This window comes from Monodon monoceros, unplaced genomic scaffold (assembly GCF_005190385.1).
Source record: "Monodon monoceros isolate NGI ecotype Baffin Bay Population unplaced genomic scaffold, NGI_Narwhal_1 Super_Scaffold_11, whole genome shotgun sequence".
Lineage (NCBI taxonomy): Eukaryota > Metazoa > Chordata > Mammalia > Artiodactyla > Monodontidae > Monodon > Monodon monoceros.
The window spans coordinates 48,294,263-48,314,229 of NW_021703767.1; the positions used below are offsets into that span (position 1 = coordinate 48,294,263).

General features: G+C 39.7%; 1 protein-coding gene across 3 annotated transcripts in view; it reads right to left on the bottom strand.

The window, feature by feature from the left end:
• Window positions 1-19,967, bottom strand: part of ABI3BP (ABI family member 3 binding protein) — a 262,119-nt gene that overhangs the window by 166,211 nt on the left and 75,941 nt on the right. For all 3 annotated transcript variants that reach the window (XM_029213847.1, XM_029213848.1, XM_029213849.1), the window contains exon 3: window positions 3,577-3,645. In XM_029213847.1, coding sequence (XP_029069680.1) covers window positions 3,577-3,645 — 69 coding nt within the window. The remainder of the gene's footprint in view (window positions 1-3,576; window positions 3,646-19,967) is intronic.

The following is a 19,967-nucleotide window of genomic DNA, read 5'->3' on the forward strand; positions in this document are numbered from 1 at the left end:
TATAAACTATATACATTCCTAGTTTTTATTTTCTTGCGATTCAGGGATGAATATGGAGGTCTTGGCTATTATCAATGAAATAAACACACACACATATAGGCATATATATACATATATATATATATATATATATACTCAATTTTCTTTTACAGACAAAATAAATTATGCTTTTTTTTCCCCTGGGACTGTGAATTAGTGTGAAATAACACCTTAGAAAAGAAAGCTTACCGTGTAGGTTGCAGGTTATAGTCTTTTTTTAAAAAAACTATTTGGGAGTGTAAAATCCCTTGTGAGACCATTATAATAGCCTTTTTTTTTTTTTTTTTTTTTTTACAGTGAGTATCTAAATGGAAAAGGTGCACACATTTTTAATACTGCTGGAAGAGTACGAATAATACAGGAAGCACAGTTATTCTGATAAGACTAACTGGATTGGGGCAATGCTAAGGGTGATGCTGATATACCACTCTAGATTCTTTTCAAGTATGTGGCGGGGGTGCAGACATTTGCTTTTTCAAAAATATTTGAAATTGCAGGCATGGGAGGAGAGTGAAAAAGAGGAGGGAAGATTTTCAACCATGGAAACCAACACTGGCTCATAAAAGAAATCAGGGTACAATCTAATAGGATTAATTAAAAATCCAATGGGACCTAATAAAATTATGCAGCACTAATGTAAAACATATATGCTTTGTATTTCCATTAATTCTCTTTTTCATTTCATGATACTACGTATATTTGCTATAAAAAGAAATTTTATCTTCATCTACTGTAGTGTGAGCCAAACAGCAAAATGGTCTGTGACCTTTAGAAGGTGGGTAGGAGGGTACCCCTTGTATGAGCTTAGCTAAGGTTATCTGAACCAAATACCCTTGAAAATTGTGCCATGACTGTTGCTTCTGTCAGATTTAAGTTGTATAAGTTGTTATTCTAGCGGAAAAGCCCTCTGAAACAAGAATATACACAACCTAGTGGTAGAAAGTTACTTCACTGTGACATAGATGAATTTTTAAAGATATCTTAAATAATTTTCAAAGATGGTTATTGTTTAATCACTTGCAAACATGCAACTATACTTCTCTGAAAATCTGTCCAGATCCACCTGCAACAGTACCTTATCTATGATTCAAAGGGTTCAAGTTTGGCCCCCAAGGAGGGCAGATTAGAATCAGAGATAAAGGTGGGGGACACTGGGTAGTTTGAAAAAGCCCTGAGGTGATTCTGATAAGTCTTTTTCCACCCCTGCGTTGATTTTCACTCACTCACGTAACACAGCTGTCTCATTTTATAGATGAAAAACAAGGCCCAGAGTAGTTTCAATGTTGCCCAAGGTTAAGATTCAAATCCAGGTCTCCTGAATTATAATCTACTTTTCTTTTTACTATATCACTGGCTTAGCTCACAATGTATGAAGATAATGCCACTTAGAGAAAAAAAGGTACATTTTTCTTTCCCCAAGGAACCTAAGGTTTACATGACTATCAAATAATTATTTCACTAACTTTGGATCTTACTTTAAAAATGATTAAATAATTAAAATTTATGTGGCAGATACAAATATAAAATGAATGGAAGCTAATCCATGACTCATTACATCACTCTTAAATTCAGATTATAAAAAGAAAAATTATATCTGTTGCCTGAAAGGAAAGGTGGGGTATTATATCCTGAGTGGGATGAAACAATTTCCTGTGTTGGTCATCATACTGAAAAATAATCTCTAAGGCCAGCGTCACAGAAGCCCCCAAATGAAACGAAGTTATAAAATGCTATTAAGTTGTAATCACTCTCTTGACCTTCCTTACTTCTTTTTGTATATTTGTTTTATAATCATATTAAGAAAAATTTCAGTGACTATGAAGTCAGAATCCCATAAAACCATACTCATGCTTCCTGACTTTATTGTTAAATATTCTGAAATAGAATCTTGAAATACTGATGAGAGTACATTTCTTTTCAAGTGTATGGAAAGCTGCCTGGACGACTACCATTAGTAAGTTGTAAGTACTGATTGAAACTTTCCTTGCACTTTGGGATAATATAAGAGGTCAAGGAAAAGGATCTGTATTTCTCAAAATACTTGACCATTTATTGCTGCTCTAAAAAGAAAAGGAAACCAACAGAAGGAGGGGAGGGGATAGTGGCAACTGATTTCTGGTAACCAGCCATGGCTAATACAACTAGGAGACAGAATACAGAGCTGCAAAGAGCGCCTTTGCTCAGTGTATGTGAATATCTGTATGCTCCCCCAACCCTTCTCATCCCTTTAAGAAAGATCCTTTTTTCTGTGTGGCAACCAGAGTACTGTAAAAGACAAATATGATTAGGAAATAATTATTTTGAGAACAGTTCACATTAGAACATGAAAAAGAAAAGAAAAGTAGTATGATCAACTTTATCTAGAGTAGTAAGATGTGACATCAGATGTTAAAAGCATATTTATAGTTCTATCAGTCCTTCATAATAGCAACGGCTTCCTTATTTGATCTGAGAAGAAATTTTAGCAGTGAAATTGGGACAACATAGGATTTTTTTTGGGGGCTGCGTTGGGTCTTCGTTGCTGCATGCGGGCTTTCTCTAGTTGTGGCGAGTGTGGGCTACTCTTCGTTGTGCTATGCAGTGTTCTCATTGTGGTGGCTTCTCTTGTTGCGGAGCATGGGCTCTAGGTACGCGGGCTTCAGTAGTTGCAGCACATGGGCTCAGTAGTTGTGGCCCATGGGCTCTAGGATGTGTGGGCTCAGTAGTTGTAGCGCGCAGGCTTAGTTGCTCCGCAGCATGTGGGATCTTCCTGGACCAGGGATTGAACCCATGTCCCCTGCATTGGCGGGCAGAACGGCCCCATCAGGGAAGTCCCAGGACAACATAGGATTTTAATCTTCCTTAGTCATGCAGAAATGTTTCTACTTTTTATACATATGGTATCTACTTTCCTGTTTTAAGTCTCCCTAGCCCTGGGAAGATGGGTGTTGCACTGCTGTTTTATGAAAGAAGTCCTATTTTCTATGTTTGACTAAATACGAGAGATTTAGAAGGAAGAGGTGTAAATAAAATCCAAGTTCCAACCCATTTAACACACACGTAAATGAGTTATGCTTTTGAAATGTCAACAGTTTCCTTCAGCAAAGGTTAGACATCAAATTTTGCCCTAAAAAATCTGAAAGGCACAAGAGCGGGCTTTAGTTCACACATTACAAAATAGAGACAGGCCAACAGGAGTTAACTCTAAATGAGCACTTGCTCTGGGCCAGGCCTGTCCTACGTGTTGCGTATTTGTGGACTCATTTAATCCTCACGCAGACCCTACCATACGTCAGAATGGAGGCACAGAGAGGTTCAATAATTTGCCTCAATCCCTACAGTTTGTATGTGGTGAGGCTGGAAAAGACCCCAAGAGCCTCTCCCACCAGGCTATGCTACTCCCCAAGCAGGGTTGCGTTGACGGGGGTCTGCTGGGCATGGTACATCTTCTAACCTATATTCCTGAGACATCCCCAAGCCACGTGGTCTTTGTGGGTAGAAAAGAGATGAAAAGGCATGCTTTAAAGTTAACTAAAAAAAAAAAATCAACAAAAATACCTGAGCATGACTTCTTTTGGCTGGGAGGAGGAGCGGGCCGCACGACTATCAGATATTTAGGCTCAGCATCTGGAAACAGTAACATTATTTATCAGTAAGATTCTTTGCGAACAAACAGCGTTCATGACAGCAAACCCATTCCTGACTCAGTGTTCCCAGCTTTAGTCAGCTTTAGTCATCGTAACCACAGCACGGGTGGGTGAGAGGGCCCAGGAATTCAGAAAGTTCAAATTTCTCGGGATAGTCCAGGCCATTAAGTTTTTAAAATGAAAATTAAATCCAGATTTTCAAAACCCCATAGACAGGGGTCAGGGAGAAGTCTTAAAAGAATTATGCTAGACACAGATTTCATGCCACATTTTCATCAGTCCTTTGCTCTGCGAAGAGACCTTTTTAAAAATCAGATCATATTTCTTTTGTTATCCTACTCCTCACAGAGGGTCAGTCTGGTGCTTCAAAGTCAGAGAAGGAAAATCATACTTGTGCAGGACACAAGAGTCTCACCTGTTGAATGATCTGAAATTGCTCACTTTCTTGGGAATCTGAATATTCATAACATCCTACCTATTTTTTTTTATCCTGTTTGCATTTCAGTCTGTTATCACATCCAATCAATCATTTTCATGAACAATTTTTAAACAAAATCACAATTTAAGTTGGTATAATTTTCACCTAAAATATACCAATGGAAAATAGAGAATCTCTTTTAAAAAGATTGAGGTTTTATGAGGGAAATCTGTGGGCTGGTATCTTGACAATATTAAGGTACACAGGTGTCTGTATTCATCAAAACATTGAATAGTAATGACAAGGTCCTACTGTATAGCCCAGGGAACTATATTCAATACCCTGTGATAAACATAATGGGAAAGAATATGAACAAGAATACGTGTATGTATAACTGAGTGACTTTGCTGTACAGCAGAAATTAAACACAACATTGTAAATCAAATACACTTCAATAAATTTTAACAACCTAAAAATATAAAAATTAAAATGTGGACAGTAAAAAAAAATAAAAATTAAAATATTTAGGTTTTAAATAAAATGATATTTAGACAATCAATATGTGTTAACTCAATCAGGGGCTGATAATTTATCAAAGTTTTTAAAATTGATGTTTTCAAGAGGAATGGTTGGGGCCTCCCTGGTGGCGCAGTGGTTGAGAGTCCGCCTGCCGATGCAGGGGACACGGGTTCGTGCCCCGGTCCGGGAAGATCCCACATGCTGTGGAGCGGCTGGGCCCGTGAGCCATGGCCACTGAGCCTGCACGTTCGGAGCCTGTGCTCCACAACGGGAGAGGCCACGACAGTGAGAGGCCCACGTACGGCAAAAAAAAAAAAGAGGAATGGTTGGTCTATACACAGTGTATAAATAAGCCAAATACACTCTGGGCATATAAAATAGCATTTTATAAGCAGCTCTATTGGATTAATCAATTGATTGATGTGTATTATCTACAATATTTCTTCAGTAACTCTGGATCCTGGAACTCATTCTACACCACACTTCATCCGGATGCTGTAGTCAATCACAGTTAACTCCTACTTGCTCAGACGGAGCTCACGTCTTTGTTTTCTTTCAAATATCTCTCCTCCATGTGTTTGAAGCCCAAGGCTTTATGGGGCTGACCTCATTCTCAGCCAGAGACAACCTGGCCTTCAACCATGTTTAAGGACTCAAGCCTTTGTCTTTTTCCTGGACACCTCACCAGGCCCTATTTGCTATAACCTGCTGCGGTAATTACCACTGCAAAAGATAAACCAGGTAACCTCTTGAATTGACCTCAGAGCTTCGCTCATTGATCGCATTGGTGCCTAATAACCACAATACAGATAAAGGAGCGTTCTCTATGTTTCAGTCTCATGTGTTTGAAAGCATATCTTGCTTAGTGGAGCTTATATAAGGAAAAGCTCAACTTAAATCAAGTTCTCTAGTAACAATATAATAACCATTTCCTGATTTTATTTGGGATATAGAGCAATATAGGTATTAAGAAACTACTGTGTGTTGAGTACTTCCTATGTGCTGGATACATTATATTCATAATTTAGTTACTCCTCATCTCAATCCTACCTGACAAGAACTATTCTCATCCCAATTTGTAGATGAGGTCACTGAGGCAGGGTCAGCCTCATGGGCAGCATGTACAGTCACATGGGCCCCATGTTCAGAAGGGTCCCACACTTGGTTTAATATCCTGCTGTCACCATCATGAAATTCTTAATACTTTTATCTTTGAATTCATGTTTTATAAGGGCTGTCCAATGGGATAATGGAGCATGAGTGTGAGCAGAGCATATGAGAACAATAATGCATGTCTGCACTTCCTTCCATCCATGTATAGCATTCTAGGTACCCATTAGCGTAGCATTCCAAAGGGCCCATGTCGTGTGGGAGTCCAGTAAGACTCAAAGGTCAAATAAGGTAAGCGTATTACATCTACCGCTGAGTAAGGGTCTGTGGAAGGGAAACTGACAGCCTTGTGAGGTCACACTTCCATTTGAACCAGAACTTGCTTCAAATGCAGAAAGAAGGCAACAGCATTTTAAGAAACAAAAATGACCAAAGAATCCTATCATGTCCTTTCTTATTCATGTTCCTTTCCTGTATTAGCCAGACACTGACGCTGAAAATTAGGACACAGAGGGACAGGAAAAGATAGAGAAACCCCTGCTTCCTTTTGTTTCCAGTTCTCCCTCACTCGTGAGTAAGTGGAAGGCAGAGGGTATTAGTAGAATGAGCAAGTATCAAAAAGTTGAGTTCTGTGCCTTTCCACTAGTGTGGCAAGAATAAAGTACGTATGCATGAACTACAAAATACAAATTGTGTCATTTTAGTGATTCTGCTTAGGGCTTAAAGGATCTTACATTTGCATTTAAAACTAGCACTGCACAATATAAAGAAATACTAATAATTTACTTGTCATTTTTCTTTACTTAAATGACCTTAAATAGCAAATAAAATAGCACCATGACAAGTTGAGAAACTGTGGAAAAAACTTTATATTTTAGTACCTTTAATGACATTTTTTCCTGGTTTTTGAGCCATGGACCCTGTGTTTTTATTTTGCACTTGGCCCTGCAAATTATGTAGCTCTTAATCTTGTCCCCAAAATGCCCTTTTAATAAGTCTCTGGAACTCATTTCTAGAAAACAAAGCTAAATCCCATTTTTCTTAAATTGTTCTCATTGTGGCAGAGTCTCTTAGAGTTAGCCTTTTATTTCCTTCCTTGATACACGTTAATTCAACTATACCTCAGTGTTTTAAAAAAAAAGGCCTGAAGTACAAGAAAAATAACACACATAGAAGCTAAAGACAGTGCCATGATCCGAGACATATGGTTACATGAGCAATTTAAACGTAATTTTTGTTATGATCACAGTCGTTCTGCATAGAGCATAGGCTGTTACAGCCAATTACAAATTGGAACAGATGTCGGGACTTGGGTGCATATGCTGGCTCTCACTCTCATTAAAAACTTCCAAATTCACGCATTTCAGTAGTCTTTACGCTCAGTTGGGAACACAGACGTGGAAAAATAGAACTGAAAAACAAGATTTCTATTTCTGTTCTGCACTATGAAATTCTTTGTGGATTTGTAGCAGCCTGGAAATATATACACTGTAGCCTGATCAGAAATTTTGGCAACACATGCCAAAATCAACTACTTTTTAGAGAATGTGTTTTATTAAGAAATTTTAAGAAAATGTATAGAATGCAGTTACCTTGACAATTTTTCCATTCCTGACAATGTTGCAGACTAATTAAATCTAATTTGCTTCATATTTTGAATGCCCTGTGGTGGAGGATACAGACAGCTTCCTGTTTAAGGAAATCTACTATTGAAATTCTTTATAAAGTCCTAGATTTTTTGGTAACACAAATAATCTTCCCATACTCGCTCTGCTCAAAAAATCCTAATTCTCACATTTTTGTTAGGGGACATTTGCATTGCAAGCCACACTACTTCAGGATGGTGTCGTAGTGAGGTTTTTTCTCCTTTTCCTGCCATGAGAGTTTCCACAAAAGAAACAAAATAAGCCAGGATGATCCTAAAGGAAATCAGGTAAGGGACCTGAACAAACAAAATAATGTACTTTACCCCTGTCATCTTTTTAACAGTTTGGTTTCATCACAGACTAAATTTCTGGGTAAGAGCATGGACCCTGGAGCCTGCAATCAAATCTTGCTCAGTTAGTTGCTAGTACAAGGAAAAATACTTAACATCAGGGCACCTAGTTCCTCACATGCAAAATTGAAAACTCATAGTACCTGGGCTCATAGAGGTTTTAGTAATGATTATTCACAGAAAGTGCTAATTTAATGTTAGCAATCATAATGATGATTTCTTAAAAGCAGAATTTTGTGTCCTATGAGCCCTGAGGACATATTTTAAAAGGAAAATGTTCAAAACCGTTTTTGTTTTGTTTTTTTAAAGAAGATGTTGGTGGTAGGAGTTTATTAATTAATTTATTTATTTTTGCTGTGTGTGTCTTCGTTTCTGTGCGAGGGCTTTCTCTAGTTGTGGCAAGCGGGGGCCACTCTTCATCGCAGTGCGCGGGCCTCTCACTATGGCGGCCTCTCTTGTTGCAGAGCACAGGCTCCAGACGCACAGGCTCAGTAGTTGTGGCTCACGGGCCCAGTTGCTCCGCGGCATGTGGGATCCTCCCAGACCAGGTCTCGAACCCGTGTCCCCTGCATTAGCAGGCAGACTCTCAACCACCGTGCCACCAGGGAAGCCCAAAACCGTTTTTTTTTTAAAACAAGCAAAGATTTCAAAATGCAAAAATTTCACTAAAAAAGAAAATTACACCCCACCCTGACAAAGATTCTCTCTCTTGACCAAACTCTTACCAGGCTCTTCTGAGCTCTTGCTCAACTAGGCTCTGACATTTGGGCTTCTGTGTTCATTTCTGCATTGTCCAATTAGAGCAGGAATCCTGAGACAGTTGTGCCAGAATCCGCCATCTTCCATACCTGATTACACTTGGTATCCAATCAAGTTCCTCATCACCCTCCATCTCACAGATGATATCTGATCACCCTGGCCTGTCTTCATCAAGAACCCTGTTAGGTCAGTTTCGCCAGAATCCTCCCTGACCCCTGATGTTTCCTTTTAGTAATTTTCCATCCATTCACTCCTACTCTGCTCCTTAGCTATAATTCCCACTTTTCCTTGTTATATTTGGAGTTGAGCCCAATTTCTCTCCCTCACTACAAGACAACACTGCAATTTTCCCTGTATCTATCACAAGAACCCCCTCCCCCTTGAATAAAGTGTTCCTTACCATCTTTAACAAGTGTCACTGAATAATTTTTCTTTAACAATACTTGCTCACAAATATCAATGCAAAAAATCCTGTAAAATATACTGACAAGCTGAATCTGGCAGCACATAATAGTACATTACAGCCAAGTGTAGTTTATTCCAGGAACGTAAAGAGAAAAGAAAGCACCGCTTTCCACAAGTGCTGAAAAGGCACTTGACAAAATTCAACATCAATCCTTAATTAATATGGATTTAATGGAATACTTCCTCAATATGATAAAACCTACTGTAAAATATCTGAACCACGTTTTTTAAACATGCAGGACCCTAAACATACATTTCTGTTGAGTAACTCCCTGGCTTTATCAGAATATTGAACCCTCATTATTCTGTCCCTTTTATTACTAAATATTTTTAAATGTTACACTAGGATTTTATTTTGTAACCTGCTTCAGCATTTTTATTGAGTGCCTGAGACATGGATTAGGAAAATAAACAAAGAATGATGTAACCAATTATATTACATATTCTTTTACTCCAATGATGTAGGAATATATAAACCGAGGCAGTGGATTGGAAGCATTACTGGAATATTTACACCTAAAGCCAAGCTTACGAGAATTGTGAGTTAGAACAAACTTGCTTATGAAGGCCCCAGATTTAAGCTTCCATGTCCATTTCCCTCTTTGACTATCTCTTTACCAGATGTGGTAATCCTCATCAATCTTATTTTCATTTGTTCTTAGAGAGGATCACAAAAGCAACTATTTACAACTTAGCATGAGTGAATTCATATTAATACACTACCCCTACTCATGATCTGTTCTATTTTAGTTACATAAAAGACAAGCATATGTCCTCTACTAAATATATACATGGCATCAAGTAACCAATGGGGAGAATCTTTTGGCCTAGCATCCTTCCTAATTCCTTTCTTCTGTCCCTGAAATCACAATATACAGACAGCCACCTTCTCCATAAGCTAAAGACAGCTGGCTTGCAAACATCCTGTCAGAGACCAGATCTGTGGAGGGTGTGCAGGCTTTACTCTAGCAGGAGAGGGCCAGGCACCACTCTGCTCTCACCGTTTTGCTTTAAAGATCTGGGACCCTCTGAACTCAATCAGGGAAGGTGGACATCATCCCAGACACTGTTCAAGGCCCAGAGAGAAGTTTCAAAATCACTTTCCAAGTAACTTTGAGCCTGTTAAAGACAGTCCATAAACACCTTTTGTCAGTAGTCAGGTTTATTTTTGATTAAAAAAAAAGGAGGCCAGACTGTTTCTATCGTGATTTGGACGTTTAAAAACAACACTGAGGGGGTTCCCTGGTGGCGCAGTGGTTGAGAGTCCGCCTGCTGATGCAGGGGACACGGGTTCGTGCCCCAGTCCGGGAAGATCCCACATGCCACGGAGCGGCTGGGCCCGTGAGCCATGGCCGCTGAGCCTGCACGTCTGGAGCCTGTGCTCCGCAACGGGAGAGGCCACAACAGTGAGAGGCTCGTGTACCGCAAAACAACACCACCACCACCAACAACAACACTGAGGCTTAATCCTCGGTTCATCCCCAAACAGGAGGGAGACAACTCCCTCTGGGTCCCCAGTGGAGGCTGGAATCTCCTCCTGCTCTCCGGAGGTAGACGGAGTCTTAGGATGGGCTGGAGAGTAAGACCCTTGAGCTGCCGCCCTGGAAACCTGCCAAGGAGAACACTGGGCACTGAGCCAGAGGCTTGTTCACAGAACGGGTCTCCTCTGAGCAGCTGTGCCCGCCCATGCAGGGATTTTGGCCAGCAAGCACCTGATACGGTGGTGGAGGACCAGCCGACAACAGGGCTTAGTGCAGGCGAGGTGGTCTTGAATGCAATTAAGCCATACAGCATGCAGAAGTTGGATGGGCCTTCATCGGGACTGTACCAGCTCCTTGGGATTTTGAAAACTGTGGGGGCAGTGATAGAGTCTTAAGGAAAAGACATTCAACTTTTCATGAATCTAGCAGGTGGAAGTTGACTGGTTTTAATTTGATCTGGAGACATAACATCAACATATTTATGTCTGAACCCCAAATGGTAATTTGACAATATTCAATATAAAGCTGTTTTATAGGAAATGGCATATTAAAAGTTCAGAATACCATACTTCATTGGTTCTAAGACATACTTTTTCCCCAGCTTTTGAAATCTTTCAAATACATTTAACAGTCAGTGGCATGGTACATTGGCCAGGGGCAGTTTGGTCCTTGCTGCCACTGCCTGACACCTTCCAGTAAGGTCAAGAAAGGAAAAGCTTCAAAACTGGCTGAAGGGCTTCCCTGGTGGCGCAGTGGTTGAGAGTCCGCCTGCCAATGCAGGGGACACGGGTTCGTGCCCCGGTCCGGGAAGATCCCACATGCTGCAGAGTGGCTAGGCCCGTGAGCCATGGTCACTGAGCCTGCGCGTCTGGAGCCTGTGCTCCGCAACGGGAGAGGCCACAACAGTGAGAGGCCCGCGTACCGCAAAAAAAATAAATAAATAAAGTAACTGGCTGAAGAGGGTCAGTGATTTAGAAGGAAACCCAGGGGAGCAGTGTTTCTAAAACATGGCCTAACCACTGTTCATGCTGGCACAGAGTGATGTGGTAGAAAAACAAGGCTACTGATAGCTCTGAGTTGAAGGGTGAGGCATGAGAGTTGGATTCTCAAGGTGAAGAATATTTAGCAGTAATTTTTCTTTTGCTTACTTTCCTTTTAATATATTTTTTAAAGTAATACACCTCTTCCTCCCCAAAACCCCAGTCTAAACATGAGAAGAAACATCAGACAAAACTAAACTGAAAGACATTCTACAAAATACCTAACCACGATTCCTCCAAACCATTAAGGTCATCAAAACCAAGGAAAGTCTGGGAGATTGAGTCTACAGGAGCCTAAGGGGACATGACTAGGTATGATGTGGTATCCTGCATGGGACTTTGGAATGGAACAAGATCTTAGGTTAAAATGGAGGAAATCAAATCAATTGTGGACTTTAGCTAATAATGTATCAATACTGGTTCCTTAGTTGTGACAAATGTACCATATTAACCTAAGATGTGAATAGGAGAAATTGAATGTCAAGTACACAGAAATTGTCTTATACTTGCAACTTTTCTTAAACATAAAGCTATTCTAACAAAGAATTTATTAAAAATAAAATCATCTGTTTTTACAAAAAATAGATAATATAAAATTTATGTATTGGGAGATGGCTTCAAGATGGCAGAGGAGTAAGACGTGGAGATCACCTTCCTCCCCACAGATACATCAGAAATACATCTACATGTGGAACAACTCCTACAGAACACATACTGAATGCTGGCAGAAGACCTCAGACATCCTGAAAATCATGTGGCTGACAGGGTTTTGGTGCTCCGGCCAGGTGTCAGGCCTGTGCCTCTGAGGTGGGAGAGTTGAGTTGAGGAAACTGGTCCACCAGAGACCTCCTGGCCCCATGTAATAGCAGTCGGTGAGAGCTCTTGCAGAGATCTCCATCTCAATGCTAAGACCCAGCTCCACTCAACGAACGGCAAGCGACAGGACTGGACATCCTATACCAAACAACTAGCAAGACAGGAACACAACCCCACCCATTAGCAGAGAGGCTGCCTAAAATCATAATAAGGTCACAGACACCCCAAAACACACCACCGGACATGGTCCTGCCCATCAGAAAGACAACATCCAGACTCATCCACCAGAACACAGGTACTAGTCCCCACCATCAGGAAGCCTACACAACCAACTGAACCAACCATACCCACTGGGGGCAGACACCAAAAACAATGGGAACTACAAACCTGCAGCCTGCGAAAAGGGGACCCCAAACACAGTAAGTTAAGCAAAATGAGAAGACAGAGAAACACACAGCAGATGAAGGAGCAAGGTAAAAACCCCTCAGACCAAATAAATGAAGAGGAAATAGGCAGTCTACCTGAAAAAGAATTCAGAATAATGATAGTAAAGATGATCCAAAACCTTGGAAATAGAATAGACAAAACGCAAGAAACATTTAACAAGGACCAAGAACTAAAGAGCAAACAAACAATGATAAACAACACAATAAATTAAATTAAAAATTCTCTAGAAGGAATCAATAGCAGAATAACTGAGGCAGAAGAACGGATAAATGACCTGGAAGACAAAATAGTGGAAATAACTATCGCAGAGCAGAATAAAGAAAAAAGAATGAAAAGAATTGAGGACAGTCTCAGAGACCTCTGGGACAACATTAAATGCATGAACATTCGAATTGTAGGGGTTCCAGAAGAAGAGGAGAAAAAGAAAGAGACTGAGAAAATATTTGAAGAGATGAGAATTAAAAACTTCCCAAATATGGGAAAGGAAATAGTCAATCAACTCCAGGAAGTGCAGACAGTCCCATAGAGGATAAATCCAAGGAGAAACATGTCAAGACACATATTAATCAAGCAGTCAAAAATTAAATACAAAGAAAAAATATTAAAAGCAGCAAGGGAAAAACAACAAATAACATACAACGGAATCCCGATAAGGTTAACAGCTGATCTTTCAGCAGAAACTCTGCAAGCCAGAAGGGAGTGGCAAGACATATTTAAAGTGATGAAAGGGAAAAACCTAGAATCAAGATGGCTCCACCCAGCAAGAATCTCCTTCAGATTCGACAGAGAAAGTAAAACTTTTATAGACAAGCAAAAGCTAAGAGAAATCAGCACCACAAAACCAGCTTTACAACAAATGCTAAAGGAACTTTTCTAGGCAGGGAACACAAGAGAAGGAAAAGATCTATAACAACAAACCCAAAACAATTAAGAAAATGGTAATAGGAACATACATATTGATAACTACCTTAAATGTAAGTGGATTAACTGCTCCAACCAAAAGACAGAGACTGGCTGAATGGATACAAAAACAAGACCTGTGTATGTGCTGTCTACAACAGACCCACTTCAGACCTAGCAACACATACAGACTGAAAACGAGGGGATGGAAAAAGATATTTGATGCAAATGCAAATCAAAAGAAAGCTGAGTAGCAATTCTCACGTCAGACAAAATAGACTTTAAAATAAAGACTACTACAAGAGACAAAGAAGGACACTACATAATGATCAAGGGATCGATCCAAGAAGAAGATATAACAATTGTAAATATTTATGCACCCAACATCGGAGCACCTCAATACATAAGGCTATTTCTAACAGCCATAAAAGGGGAAATCGACAGTAACAAAATAATAGTAGGGGACTTTAACACCCCACTTTCACCAATGGACAGATCATCCAAAATGAAAATAAATAAGAAAACACAAGCTTTAAATGATACATTAAACAAGATGGACTTAATTGATATGTACAGGACATTCCATCCAAAAACCACAGAATACACTTTCTTCTCAAGTGCTCATGGAATCTTCTCCAGGATAGATCATATCTTTGGTCACAAATCAAGCCTTGGTAAATTTAAGAAAGTTGAAATTGTATCAAGTATCTTTTCTGACCACAATGCTACGAGACTAGATATCAATTACAGGAAAAAATCAGTAAAAAAAAAAAGTACAAACACATGGAGGCTAAACAATACACTATTAAATAACCAAGAGATCACTGAAGAAATCCAAGAGAAAAGCAAAAAATACCTAGAAGCAAATGACAGTGAAAACACGATGACCCAAAACATATGGGATGCAGCAAAGGCAGTTCTAAGAGGGAAGTTTATAGCAATACAATCCTACCTCAAGAAACAAGAAACATCTCAAATAAACAACCTAACCTTGCACCTAAAGCAATTAGAGAAAGAAGAACAAAATAACCCCAAAGTTAGCAAAGGAAAGAAATCATAAAGATCAGATCAGAAATAAATGAAAAAGAAATGGAGGAAACGATAGCAAAGATCAATAAAACTAAAAGCTGGTTCTTCGAGAAGATAAACAAAATTGATGAATCATGAGCCAGATTCATCAAGAGAAAAAAGAAGACTCATATCAACAGAATTAGAAATGAAAAAGGAGAAGTAACAACTGACACTGCAGAAATACAAAGGATCATGAGAGATTACTACAAGCAACTATAGGCCAATAAAATGGACAACCTGGAAGAAATGGACAAATTCTTAGAAAAGCACAACCTTCCAAGACTGACCCAGAAAGAAATAGAAAATATAAACGGACCAATCACAAGCACTGAAATTGAAACTGTGATTAAAAATCTTCCAACAAACAAAAGCCCAGGACCACATGGCTTCACAGGTGAATTCTATCAAACATTTACAGAAGAGCTAAGAAACACTTATCCTTCTCAAACTCTTCCAAAATATAGTAGAAGTAGGAACACTTCCAAACTCATTCTACGAGGTTACCATCACCCTAATACCAAAACCAGACAATGATGTCAGAAAGAAAGAAAACTACAGGCCAATATCACTGATGAACATAGATGCAAAAATCCTCAACAAAATACTAGCAAACAGAATCCAACAACACATTAAAAGGCTCATACACCATGATCAAGTGGGGTTTATCCCAGGAATGCAAGGATTCTTCAATATATGCAAATCAATCAATGTGATAAACCACATTAACAAATTGAAGGAGAAAAACCATATGATCATCTCAATAGATGAAGATAAAGCTTTCGACAAAATTCAACACCCATTTATGATAAAAGCCCTCCAGAAAGTAGGCATAGAGGGAACTTACCTCAACATAATAAAGGTCATATATGACAAACCTACAGCAAACATCATTCTCAATGGTGAAAAATTGAAACCATTTCCTCTAAGATCAGGAGCAAGACAAGGTTGTCCACTCTCACCACTATTATTCAATATAGTTTTGGAAGTTTTAGCCATAGCAAAAAGAAATAAATAGGAATCCAAATAGAAAACGAAGAAGTAAAGCTGTCACTGTTTGCAGATGACATGATACTAAACATAGAGAATCCTAAAGATGTTACCAGAAAATTACTAGAGCTGATCAATGAATTTGGTAAAGTAGCAGGATACAAAATTAATGCACATTAATACCTTGCATTCCTATATAGTAATGATGAAAAATCTGAAAGAGATATTAAGGAAACACTCCCATTTACCATTGCAGCAAAAATAAAATACCTAGGAATAAACCTACCTAAGGAGACAAAAGACCTGTATGCAGAAAACTATAAGACACTGATGAAAGAAATTAAAGATGATACAAACAGATGGAGAGATATACTATGTTCTTGAATTGGAAGCATCAACATTGTGAAAACGACTATACTACCCAAAGCAGTCTACAGATTCAATGCAATCCCTATCAAACTACCACTGGCATTTTTCACAGAACTAGAACAAACAATTTCACAAGTTTTATGGAAACACAAAAGACTCGAAATAGCCAAAGCAATCTTGAGAAAGAAAAATAGAGCTGGAGGAATCAGGCTCCCGGACTTCAGACTATACTGCAAAGCTAAAATAATCAAGACAGTATGGTACTGGCACAAAAACAGAAATATAGATCAATGGAACAGGATAGAAAGCCCAGTGATAAACCCACACACATATGGTCACCTTATTTTTGATAGAGGAGGCAAGAATATACAATGGAGAAAAGACTCTTCAATAAGTGGTGCTGGGAAAACTGGACAGGTACATGTAAAAGAATGAAATTAGAACACTCCCTAACACCATACACAAAAGTAAACTCAAAATGGATTAAAGACCTAAATGGAAGGCCAGACACTATAAAACTCTTAGAGGAAAACGTAGGCAGAACACTCTATGACATAAATCACAGTAAGATCCTTTTTGACCTACCTCCTTGAGAAATGGAAATAAAAACAAAAATAAATGGGACCTAATGAAACTTAAAAGCTTTTGAACAGCAAAGGAAACCATAAACGAGACAAAAAGACAACCCTCAGAATAGGAGAAAATATTTGCAAACGAAGCAGCTGACAAAGGATTAATCTCCAAAGTTCACAAGCAGCTCACGTAGCTCAATATCAAAAAAAACAAGCAACCCAACCCAACCCTTGGACAGAAGACCTAAATAGACATTTCTCCAAAGAAGATATACAGATTGCCAACAAACACATGAAAGGATGCTCAATATCATTAATCATTAGAGAAATGCAAATCAAAACTACAATGAGGTATCACCTCACGCCAGTCAGAATGGTCATCATCGAAAAATCTACAAACAGGGCTTCCCTGGTGGCGCAGTGGTTGAGAGTCCGCCTGCCGATGCAGGGGACACAGGTTTGTGCTCCGGTCCAGGAAGATCCCACATGCCACGGAGCAGCTAGGCCCGTGAGCCATGGCCGCTGAGCCTGCGCGTCCAGAGCCTGTGCTCCGCAACGGGAGAGGCCACAACAGTGAGAGGCCCACATACCGCAAAAAAAAAAAAAGTACAAACAATAAATGCTGGAGAGGGTATGGAGAAAAAAGAACCCTCTTGCACTGTTGGTGGGAATGTAAATTAATACAGCCACTATGGAGAACAGTATGGAGGTTCCTTAAAAAACTAAAAATAGAACTACCATATGGCCCAGCAATCCCACTACTGGGCATATACCCTGAGAAAACCATAATTCAAAAAGAATCATGTACCACAATGTTCACTGCAGCTCTATTTACAATAGCCAGGACATGGAAGCAACCTAAGCGTCCATCGACAGATGAATGGATAAAGAAGATGTGGCACATATATACAATGGAATATTAGCCATAAAAAGAAAGGAAATTGAGTTATTTGTAGTGAGGTGGATGGACCTAGAGACTGTCATACAGAGTGAAGTAAGTCAGAAAGAAAAATAAATACCATATGCTAACACATATATATGGAATCTAAAAAAAAAAAAAGGTTCTGAAGAGCTTAGGGGCAGGACAGGAATAAAGAGGCAGATGTATAGAATGGACTTGAGGACATGGGGAGGGGGAAGGGTAAGCTGGGATGAAGTAAGAGAGTGGCATGGACTTATGTACACTACCAAATGTAAAATAGATAGCTAGTGGGAAGAAGCCGCATAGCACAGGGAGATCAGCTGGGTGCTTTGTGACCACCTAGAGGGGTGGGATAGGGAGGGTGGGAGGGAGGCGCAAGAGGGAGGAGATATGGGGATATATGTATGTGTATAGCTGATTCACTTTGTTATAAAGCAGAAACTAACACACCATTGTAAAGCAATTATACTCCAATAAAGATGTTAAAAAAAAATTTATGTATCAATGAGTCAAAGGAAGCTCCCTCACAAGCCCCAGGGATGCAAAAGCAGTGTCATTAATCAGCAGCTTTATTCTTTCTTAGATTTATATAAAACAATGGTATGATTTATATAAAATAGTGGTATGATTTATATAAAATAGTGGTATGATTTATATAAAATAGTGGTATGATTTATATAAAATAGTGGTATGATTTATATAAAATAGTGGTACGATTTATAGTTAAAGGTACTTTAGGATTTGATAAGCTCAGGTAACTATTTTATTGGCAATCAATGTGGCATATCATAAGACTCCTATTAAGTACAACATCATCCACAAAACCTGAAAAAAAATCTATGGTCATGGAAATCTCCATATAGAAAATCATTAGTTTTTCTCTGCATCTGCAAGCATCCACATGCCACACTTAGCTGTAATCTGACCTGAGGGGTACAATCCAGATTTAAGTATTCCCTTTATCTTTTAACATTTGGCAGACAGCTCCTGTGCCTTATTTCATCAACACTGAGTAATGTCTGTTTGAAAATTACCCTTGAAAAGCCTCCTTCTGTTTTAAGCCCAGGCAGAGAGTCCCACTCGCGGACTATTCAGTTCTTAAAAAGCACAATCTTAAGTGCGGCCACTTTGCGGGTAAGCAAACAGAGCTTCAGGGGGGCCCTTGGTGCTGCAGTTCTGTGTCAGCTGCCTTGCCCGTGCTGCAGACACTGTTCCCTCACCTGCTGGTCCATGAAGGAGGGCTGGAAGACAGCAGTCTCGCTGAGAGAGGGGTGCAGTCTGGTGAGGGGGTTGGAGGGTAAAAAGACCATAAAATGCTGCTTGTCTACTCATGGCTTGAAAGGCTACTCTAAGCAGTTGTAAATTTCAGTCCTGTAACCAACCTTGCTCCCTGTGCCCACCCCCATTCTCACATTCCGGTGACAAGTAAGGATAACAAATTGACACCACAGCAGCAAACTGCTTTCAGCAATGGGGTACAAATGATTTGTATTTGCGGTACACGGGCCTCCCACTGCCGTGGCCTCTCCTGTTGCGGAGCACAAGCTCCAGACGCGCAGGCTCAGCGGCCATGGCTCACGGGCCCAGCCGCTCCGCGGCATGTGGGATCTTCCCGGACCGGGGCACGAACCCGCGTCCCCTACATCGGCAGGCGGACTCTCAACCACTGCGCCACCAGGGAAGCCCAAATGATTTGTATTTGAACCGAAGTCCACATCCATTCTGAAGCCTGGTTACTAGAAAAAGAGAAGCTCAAATATCACTGAGGCAACAGATGTATCCTGTCCAAAGGTAGTGTTAACAAAGCTCACCACAAAACACATCTGTAATAATTAAGTAACCCTAAAGTAATTACATATTAACAAGCTCTAACAGTGGCCCTTGATAGTCTTGACCAACTCAGGAATATCACTGACATCCTCTCAGGACGTTCAGTGTCCCTTTTGGAAAAACACTAATGGGGCATCTTTCTGGAAAACTGGGGAAATCCTGCTAAGTCATAGCTTTGCAAAGCCTCATGGAAGCCAGAAGTCCAAATAGAAGACAGTAGTTATAAGTAGTGCCAGTTCTGCTCTAAATTTACTATGCTTACTGAATTTATGACTACAGAAGTTTAGCAATTTTTAATAAATCACTAAGTAGATTACTAGTACCCTGCCCTTAGCTGTACATAAAAATGAACGTCTATAGCATCACAGATAGAAGTCCTCCACCTTTTAGAGTATTTCTAAGCCTCTGCAGGAAGATGTGGGCTGAGGATCACGTGGGATCTGGCCCAGATTCAGTTCATATTTTGTTCATTTCTGTACCTTTAAACCTAGAAACACAGTAATTGCACAACATTTTCTGAAAGAATGAACGAATCTTTTTCTCTACCCCTTTATTGCCTGGGGCTGGAGTAAAGATGGAGGAAGTTTGAGGCTTTGCAGA